Source organism: Pempheris klunzingeri, chromosome 21 (assembly GCF_042242105.1).
Source record: "Pempheris klunzingeri isolate RE-2024b chromosome 21, fPemKlu1.hap1, whole genome shotgun sequence".
In the NCBI taxonomy this organism is placed as follows: Eukaryota; Metazoa; Chordata; class Actinopteri; order Acropomatiformes; family Pempheridae; genus Pempheris; species Pempheris klunzingeri.
The window spans coordinates 20,633,598-20,643,914 of NC_092032.1; the positions used below are offsets into that span (position 1 = coordinate 20,633,598).

Consider the following 10,317-nt stretch of genomic DNA (forward strand, 5'->3'; position numbering starts at 1 on the left):
AAGAAGGACAAAAGCTAAGGAAATATAAGAGGGAGGATAGAGGGGAGAAAGAGTGGGAGATGGGAAAGAAAAGAAAGGAGGTAGAGGTCCCGCTCTAACGTGTCAAACCATCGTCACGGAAACGGTCGCCAGGGAGGATGCGAGGCCTTGTTGCCGTGACAGTGAACCCCGTGATGCTGCAGTAATACCCAGAAGGCACTGGGGCCGTAAATAGTTGTTTCCTATACTTATTAAAACACGAAACAGTTTGGTTTGGGCACAGCGAACACACACGGCACTGCTAATGATGTGTGTGTGTCACGTGTGTCTGTGTGTGTGTGTGTGTGTGTGTGTGTCTGTGTGTGTGTCACGTGTGTCTGTGTGTGTGTGTCACGTGTGTGTGTGTGTTTTATTTAGCTGAATGTGATAAGCATCCCTGCTTTCAGTGGCAGATAAAGAAAGAGGGGGAATTACCTCTTATCTCACGTACACACACGGGTATGTCACTGTGTGTGTGTGTGTGTGTGTGTGTGTGTGTGTGTGTGTGTGTGTGTGTGTGTGTGTGTGTGTGCAGCAGTGTGTGTGTGTGTGTGTATCATGTGAACGGTGTGTCATGACAGGTGACGCACATGTAAAAACTCAGAGGTTAAAATCAGCTGTTTTCACTGAGGAGTCTGGTGCTTGTCTCCTGCTCACAGACTGTGAAACCTGCCGGTGCCGACGTTTCCACACGTTTCCACACGTTTCCACACGTTTCCACACGTTTCCACATGTTTCCACACGTTTCCACCTGAAGTTTCTCTGGTTCTACGTCTGTATTTGTGTACAAAAGGTCTGATTCAGTGTGCAGTTCTTTACTCTGAAGCTGCTTTAAAGTCCAGTTCCTGCTGCATCCTGCAGACCTTGTTTCTGAACTGTGTGTGTGTGTGTGTGTGTGTGTGTGTGTGTGTGTGTGTGTGTGTGTGTGTGTGTGTGTGTGTGTGTGTGTGTGTGTGTGTGTGTGTGTGTGTGTGTGTGTGTGTGTGTGTGTGTGTGTGTGTGTGTGTGTGTGCAGCTGCACAGACTGAAGCAGGTGAGCTCATGTTTAGTTTGCTGTTTCTCTTCATGACAAACGAGCGGCTGAATGTGTTTCCCTGAGCCAGCACTTAAACTGCAGCACACCTGCCACGACACTCCCGCTCTCCTCCTGTTCCCCTCCTTCCTTCTCTTCTTTTTCTGCTCTTCTTCATTTTATCTTTTTCTCTCATTAGATGTATCTAACTAACTTTAATCATCGTGACTTTATTTTTTATCAGAGAGTCCAAAGCTGTTCCCAAACCACAAATCAGCAGTTTGAATAGTCAAACTTGATTAATTGCATAAATTCTGGGTTTGATAAATGGAGGATGGGTTTTTCCTAATGGGAAGAAACATCTGGATGGAAACACAAGTCTTTTAAGCAGGAAAACCCCCACAGGTACAGAGGAAGTGGAGTAAAAGGTGTAAACATGTAAATATTAAATCTGTCAAACTGAATATACTGTTTTTTTATTCTTATTTTTCAGGGCAGTGTAGATATGTTATTGTATAAATCATAATTATTCTATGATATTAATTGTTTCATTGGAAACATTTAGTTTTACAATTACTAATACTGTGTGTATATATCTATTTCTCTCTATATATTTATCTATGTAGAGAGACTTATATTTTCACGTTTGTGATGTTAGTGCATCAGCTCAGTGATATTAATCACCTTTATCATAGACAAAAACTAAAACTGCTTTTCATAAGGCACTAAGAACATTTAAAAAACGAAATACAGCATTTTGATGTTTGAAAAGGAAAAAGTGAGGAATAAAACCTGGATGAGTGAAGATCAAAGTATTTCAGTCTTAACTTAACATCACAAGAAGCTTGTTTTAATCCAGTCCTTCTGGTCCTTTTCCAAAGAGGAAGCACGCTTCTTTCTAAATCACCTTGTAATCACACAGTGAGGTGAACCGGCAGCCATTAACTCCCATTAAACGGTGCTAATGTATCCTGAATGTTTTAGGCTGAACTAGCTGTGTTTTTAAGTAAACTAATAGACCCACCAGAGGAAACGTGTCCACGTCACCACACTGTGCTCACAACAAAACGGAAGTCAATCTTTCTTGTTTTGTGTCACGAGGAAATTTGCGCAGATCGAAATTATTCGAGAAATCCGTGTTACCTGCGCAAGAAGGCGAGTGAACTCATGGTCAGACTCAAACATACATCTTGCTCTGGGTGTGAACAAACACTAAGAGCCAAAAGCACTTTTCCACAGTCAATGTAGCAGCAGCACACATGGAACGACCAGTCAGACTTTCAAAATAAAGCACCCAAGTGGGTGGTTTTAGGAAACTATGATGGTTTGGGTGAAGATAAGTATGCTTGTTACATGATGTTACCACGTTAGACAGACAAACCCTGATCTCCTCTGTGAAACCGGATCAGATCAACCCAGACCTCCTCCCTACGCGGACGTGTTCACTACTTTTTGCTGCGTTCATCCTTCGCCGTGGTCATCATCGCCCCCTGCTGGTGCTGAAGCCACATGCTGCCAGTGGAGCAGTGGGTCTCAGGCACAGAGAAGAAGAGTCCAGCCTGTTAGAGGCATCAGAAGCTGAATAAAAAGTATTGATCCGGTAACGGTTAATGGCATGTGGCCATAAGTATGTGGACACCATCAGTGAAGCTTTGCTCCAGGTTTTCTTTTTTTATTTCATTTTATTTTTAGAAACATGTGACACACAGCCGCAGGGGAACCAAGAGGGTAATATATATATATATATATACACAGTGGACTACTGTGATAATAATATGCCCTATACCCTAGTTCACCCAAAGGTGCTGATGGGCTTTAGGTCAGGGGGTGTCCGTAACATATTACAACAACCGTGCAGGTAAATAAAAACCTCCTCTCTGTCACTCTCCCCTTCCTCTCTTGTGCTGCAAGCCGTTTTCCCAGGGGGCTTTGCTCATGGGGGTTTGTTGTGATGAGGACGAGTACCGATGTTACCGCTCGTTCATCACCACCCACCCCCTGCTCTGTGGGGGCTGTAGCTCCTCAGGTGTGTGTGTGTGTGTGTGTGTGTGTGTGTGTGTGTGTGGAGCTGTTTCCAGGCCAGCAGCTGCTCTCTGGACTCTCCTCGACTACCTGAGTTGAACTTCTGTCTGATTCTGAGCCGACTGTTTCTCTGTGACCGCTGTGCGTCGTCCAGCCTCTTCATCAGCTGTTTTTACTCCATGAGCCCATCTCCACCTGGAGGTTTGAAGTCCACCAGCTCCTTCTGCCTAATTTGCACGATGAGATCGGAGATAACGAGAGTGCTTATTCGTTTGGGATGCAGATGAAAAGGACTGTGATCAGATGTCGTTATCCAGATGACAAATCACAGCTTGATCCCAAGTCCATAAAGGGTTTATGTTGAAATAATAAATAAGGAGTTATGCTGCTGTTCTCCTAAAGCTTCAGTGAGTGTTTGTCACAAACTCAATAAAGTAGAAAATAATTCTACTTTATCTATCAGCATCTGTTATCTATTTCAGTCTCCTGCCGACAGAATGAAATAAAGCACAAAGAATAAAGAGGAAAAATAATATTACATGAAAATAAACTAAATTAATCTCAAATTCAAATTAACTGAATGCTGCAGAAAATAATTGAGTACATCCTCTCTGTCCTGTCCGTGTCGTCGACCAGAGGCTCAGCTGTGTTTGGCCTTTCTCGTTTCACAGAGTGTGTGTGTGTGTGTGTGTGTGTGTGTGTGTGTGTGTGTGTGTGTGTGTGTGTGTGTGTGTGTGTGTGTGTGTAGGGTTGGCCCACTTCTCCGGGCTAATTGGTACGATCCACTTAACGAGTTAAACGAGGTGAATTGGGGGGGGATCAGGTGGTCTGCTGCTCCGGAAACACACACACACACACACACACACACACACACACACACACACACACACACACACACACACACACTGTCGCCTCCTGTTTGCTGCTGAGATGTAACTCATTTTTAAAGGGGTTTCCCACTCAAAACAGCAGGTCCCAGTTATTCCACACACGTCTTAGATCTCTTTATGTCGACTCTGCAGCTCTTGGCCTCATTTAGGAGCTTGTTTTTGGATTAACAGCCCAAACAGTGTGTGTGGTTTCACCATCAGCTGGTGTCAGTGACATCACAACAGAGACAAAATGACACGCAGGACCACGTGATCAGCGACAGGCGGTTTGGTTAAGTTTAGGTGCCGAAACCACGTGGCTAGGTTTAGAGAAAGATCAGGACATTAAAGATAGATATGTTAGTTAGTTACTGGTGCGTTAAAAGTAACTGCGTAACTTAAAGTAACTCTTGTTAAGTGACTTTGGGACACAAACAGCTTGTTTAAGCCATTTAACCCCCCCGACCTCCTCCCTTTGTGGACTTTGTTGGTCCTTCTACTGTTTCAGGCGTCAGTTAATGTAAATACAGTCACCAACAGAGGATGATGTTCTCCAGAGCCAATTAGGAGGGAGGGAGTTTTGAGTTCAGCTCCTTTAGCAGCTGCTTTTGGTTGTAAACTGAACATCTTTGGTCTTCGGACTGTTATTTGGACAAAACAAGACATTTCACCTTTTGGTTCGTTGTTCTTCATTTCTGACCTTCTTTAGGCAGAAAGGTGAATCGAATTGAGGACATAATCAGCAGATTTATTGGTAATTAATATACCTGTTAGTTGCAGAGGGCAGCTGGTGAACATAGTGGAGCGTTTGGCAGCTGCAGGGTGGTGGAGACCAAAAACAGAGCTAAAAAAGAGGCGCTAACGGACTGGGATGGTGCTACTGTGTCGACAGAAGATCCAAATAAATGCAGGTTTAAAGAGTTTTTATGTACTTTGGTGTGTAAGCAGGTTAAATGTAGCCCTCTGTCTGTCAGTGGTGTGTTATCAGCTATTGGAAGGCAGCAAGGTCATTGGTCGAGCTGTCGGGGCATGTTGCCATGTTAACCAATCAACAGCATTGATCTATTGGTGTTCAGGTCGGTCCCGCATCCAATCAGACGACGGCATTTTGGGACGGTGAAACCGGGCATGTGACATTCTGACATGGATCAGTAGCACAAACACACACACACCACCATCTCTAATCAATACACACACACACACACACACACACAAACAAACACACATGCAGAGACAAATACACACACATAAACCTCTCATCTTTCACACACACATTTACACAAGTAAAATTTTACACACACACACACACTTTTAATGTGTCACGTGCGGTACGTACACAGCACACACACACACACACACACACACACACACACACACACACATTGCCTAAAGTTTATATTGATCACCCTCCTGCTCCAGTGTTACTGTCCTGCTGCACATGAGTGATTTAAATCTGTAACATATTTTGCCTTAAAATGACTCATTGAAGGTCACCATTATAAAACTACTCAAATTAAAGACTTTAAGACTCTTATTTTGAAAATATTTTGAGTATAGTTTTATTTTAAACATTTCAAGAGACCGAACTTGTTCAGATCACTTCCTGTAAAGGACTGAAGTGTGCTAAAATAGAAGAGGAAAACGTTGAGACTTGATTGTCATTAACATAATAATCACCTGTGCACCTTTAGCTTTACTTTTGTTTCCAGCTCCACGTAACGAGGATTTGAAGCAACTCTGTGAAATGGACTAATTCAAAGTGCACCAAAAACAGATTCAAGCCTCCTTTTGGGAAACTGTCGCAACTAAAAGACACATTTTATTTCTGAAATATTCTAAAAAATAAAAGTAAAATCATGTGAAAGGATGATTTTACTTTTACGTCTCTAAAAATCTTTCAGTAACAAAGAGGAGTTTAGTAATCCACCTTATCCATCTGATACATTGATGTAATATGACACGACTGTTTCCCTCGCTTTCACACACACACACACACACACACACACACACACACACACACACACACACACACACACACACACACACCCTGCAGCTGGTTGGTTGTTATGTAACAGCTTCCACCAGCTTCCCAGTTACTGGTTGTGTAAGATGAAAACAGGCCAGTGGGTCAATATCTGACAGCAGGAAGCAACCTCTGACCTGTGTGTGTGTGTGTGTGTGTGTGTGTGTGTGTGTGTGTGTGTGTGTGTGTGTGTGTGTCACTCGCTCTTCATCAATATGTGTGTGATGGATTCAGACACAGTGAGACAGACTAACAACAAGAGTTAGTCATTTGGACCTTTTAGTGACACAAGCTCTGCTGCCGACATGGACGTTCACATGTTGAGCTCGTTTGGACACATTCAGTGGCTGAACAGCTGCATGTGTGAATCTGTGTGTGTGTGTGTGTGTGTGTGTGTGTGTGTGTGTGTGTGTGTGTGTGTGTGTGTGTGTGTGTGTGTGTGTGTGTGTGTGTGTGTGTGTGTGTGTGTGTGTGTGTGTGTGTGTGTTTGTTTGCGTGCTCTGTAGATCTGCAGGGGTGTTTCTGCTCACACACTCACCGGAGAGCAGGCAGATGTTTTAATGGGCTGATTTAGCTTCAGCCAAAGCAGCAGCAGCACCAGGAGCTTCCTCTTCTCTTCTAGTCCGTGCTGCTAGTGTCCAATGTAAAGAAGGTAGAGAACATGAAGAAGGTAGAGAACGTAAAGAACATGAAGAAGGTAGAGATCATAAAGAAGGTAAAGAACGTGAAGAAGGTAGAGAACGTATAGAACATAAAGAAGGTAAAGATCATAAAGAAGGTAAAGAACGTGAAGAAGGTAGAGAACGTATAGAACATAAAGAAGGTAAAGATCATAAAGAAGGTAAAGAACGTGAAGAAGGTAGAGAACGTATAGAACATAAAGAAGGTAAAGATCATAAAGAAGGTAGAGAACATGAAGAAGGTAGAGAACGTAAAGAACATGAAGAAGGTAAAGAACGTATAGAACATAAAGAAGGTAAAGAACGTATAGAATGTAAAGAAGGTAAAGAACATGAAGAAGGTAAAGAACGTAAAGAACATGAAGAAGGTGAAGAACATGAAGAAGGTGAAGAACATGAAGAAGGTAAAGAACATGAAGAAGGTGAAGAACATGAAGAAGGTGAAGAACATAAAGAAGGTGAAGAACATGAAGAAGGTAAAGAACACGAAGAAGGTAAAGAACACGAAGAAAGTAAAGAACGTAAAGAACATGAAGAAGGTAAAGAACATGAAGAAGGTAAAGAACATGAAGAAGGTGAAGAACATGAAGAAGGTGAAGAACATGAAGAAGGTAAAGAACATGAAGAAGGTGAAGAACATGAAGAAGGTAAAGAACATGAAGAAGGTGAAGAACATGAAGAAGGTGAAGAACATGAAGAAAGTAAAGAACATGAAGAAGGTGAAGAACATGAAGAAGGTAAAGAACATGAAGAAGGTAAAGAAGGTAAAGAACATGAAGAAGGTAAAGAACATGAAGAAGGTAAAGAAGGTAAAGAACATGAAGAAGGTAAAGAACGTAAAGAACATGAAGAAGGTGAAGAACATGAAGAAGGTGAAGAACATGAAGAAGGTGAAGAACATGAAGAAGGTAAAGAACATGAAGAAGGTAAAGAACATGAAGAAGGTGAAGAACATGAAGAAGGTAAAGAACATGAAGAAGGTGAAGAACATGAAGAAGGTGAAGAACATGAAGAAGGTAAAGAACATGAAGAAGGTGAAGAACATGAAGAAGGTAAAGTAAAGACTTCCCAAACAGCAGCTTATAGAGCTGCTGAAGTGCCTTTGAGCACGAAACTAAGCAGCCTGTCTGCAGGTCTGAGGTCTGCTGGCTGTAATCAGAAGACAGACACAGGAAGCGGCCACCTGATCCACCTGATCCACCTGACCTAGACCCTGTCACCTACTGTAGGACACACACACACACACACACACACACACTCAGCTGTGGTTAAACAGAAGCCAATCTTCTAAGAGCAGCACTCCGACTTAGTGATCAGTTACCAAGAGTCTCAGGCATTATTCAGCACACACTGAGTAATCAACCTGCTCTGGAAGCTGAGATAGCCAGTGTGTGTGTGTGTGTGTGTGTGTGTGTGTGTGTGTGTGTGTGTGTGTGTGTGTGTGTGTGTGTGTGTGTGTGTGTGCGCTGTACAGGTGTGTGTGTGTGTGTGTGTGTGTGAGGAAACGAGAGCAGGAAGAAACATCTGGAAGAAGGTGAGGAGACAGGTGGGCAGAGGGTTCGTGACCCCCCCAAAGTCCAAAGACATGCAGGTTAACATGTCTGTCTCTCTCTGTGTGTGTCGGCCCTGTGGTCTGTCTGTCTGTCTGTCTGTCTGTCTGTCTGTCTGTCTGTCTGTCTGTCTGTCTGTCTGTCTGTCTGTCTGTCTGTCTGTCTGTCTGGGTTATTTGCTCTAAACCAGTTGATGGAAGCGCACATAATTTGGATATTTGTGACATTTCAAAAGTTTGTTTCATATTCACTGACTCTCTCTCTCTCTGTCTGTCTGTCTGTCTGTCTGTCTGTCTGTCTGTCTGTCTGTCTGTCTGTCTGTCTCTCTGTCTCTCTGTCTCTCTGTCTGTCTCCAGCTGCTGAACCTCTTCCTGGCGTTGCTCCTCAGCAGTTTCAGCTCCGACAACCTGTCGGCTCCAGACGACGACGGGGAGATGAACAACCTGCATATCGCCATCCACAGGATCACCAGGGGTCTGGCCTGGTGCCGCAGACAGGTACCTGTCTGTCTGTCTGTCTGTCGACACAGAGCCGACTCACCTCCTCTCCCTGCTGCCGTACCGGCTTCTTCTCTTCTGTCTGTGTCTGTGTGATGCAGGTGGTGGATTTCTTCAACGGGAACCTGAAGCGTCGCCGACAGAAGCGAAAGGAGGCCAAAGCCATGATGAAGCTCAAACGCCTGAGTACCATCCACACTGAGGCCAACGGAGCTGTCATAGGTAGCACACACACACACACACACACACACACACACACCGTTCCCTCTGGATGTGGCATCACGCTGTTGTTGCTAGCAGGGGCTGTTTCACAATTGGAGTCATTCAAGGACACTGGGACATCTGAGAATTCAGTCACACAGCAAAAAACTGTTGTTTTTATCGGCCCCGATTCCACAAGACCCAAAAAAACCCACAACAAAACAAACAGTGATGAAATGTAAAGATTGCAAGTTGGACGCTGCAGAACTAAACTGGAGCATCAGCAGTGTTTTCTGTCTGTCCGTGTGTTTTTCTAACTGAACTGTCATGTGGCCAAAAGTATGTGGACAGTCAGTTCGTCAGTGTAGACATCGTGGCCGCTAATCCACTGAGAAAGCAGCTCCATAGAGAGCTGGTTTTCTCAGCCCGGCGTGGAAGAACATCACCGATCTGCTGGTGGAAACAGCAGGAAGCACGTTCAGGAGCACGGAGTCGTGTTTTCAGCTGTCTGTGTCCTGAAATGCTTGAAGTGTGCAGTTAAACACAAGTGAAACCCTGAGCGCTCACTGATTCATCTTTACCGCCCGTCCCAGGCCGCCACGTGGAGAAGTACGTGGTGCCGGAGGACGACAGCTACATGACGAACCCCAACCTGACCATCAGCGTCCCCATCGCCCCCGGAGAGTCGGACGTGGAGTTCCCAGAGGAGGAGGAGGACGAGGAGGAGGAAGGGGAGGAGGAGCAGAGCGAGGGCTCCGAGGAGGACGAGGACAGGGAGGAGGTAAGGGGGGAGATCTGACTGTCTGCTGACCCGAGTCTAGTGTACACACACACACACACACACACACACACACACACACACACACACACACACACCTGTGTGTGACGTAAAGAAGCTCAGGTGCGTGTGTGTGTGTGAGTCAGCTGTTGTTCCCCCTGAGGTTAGCATCTAACGACCGCCTGTCTGTCAGCTGGTGTTTTTGTGTGTGTGTGTGCACTTTATTAACTCTCATCTAAGGCTGAGAAATGAGGATTAACGTACATGAATTAAACACTAAAAGGAATTAAACACTAAAATCAGAGGCACAGCAGTGAAGAACTTAACCAGAAACATCTTCACGCTTTGCTGCTTCCATTTCAGGCTGCTGCTTCTCTTTAGCATCTTTTACTTGAGTATATTTACCAGAGAGGTGGATTTACTACTGACTCAAAAAACAAAAGGGTCGCTGACCCACAGACTGTATGAAGGACGTCAGCGTGATGGTTTGTGCAGCTGCCGTTTTGAAGCCTCAAGTTTGGCTCAGCGGCCGTCGCCATCTTGTTTTTTTGGAGCCAGAAGTGACGTTTGTTCACTTTTCTTCTTTGGGTGCAGCTGCTGGTTTCACTGCTCCTTGAAGAGATTAGAAACATAAAGCAGACAGATCATCCATCACATTCAGCTCTCA

At 44.4% G+C, this 10,317-nt stretch overlaps 1 protein-coding gene across 1 annotated transcript in view; it reads left to right on the forward strand.

The window, feature by feature from the left end:
* The window catches only part of LOC139221452 (sodium channel protein type 5 subunit alpha-like), a 131,540-nt gene that overhangs the window by 78,171 nt on the left and 43,052 nt on the right, over positions 1–10,317 (forward strand). The window contains exons 19-21 of the mRNA XM_070853373.1: positions 8,531–8,671; positions 8,773–8,893; positions 9,466–9,653. Of these exons, the coding sequence (XP_070709474.1) occupies positions 8,531–8,671; positions 8,773–8,893; positions 9,466–9,653 (450 nt within the window). The remainder of the gene's footprint in view (positions 1–8,530; positions 8,672–8,772; positions 8,894–9,465; positions 9,654–10,317) is intronic.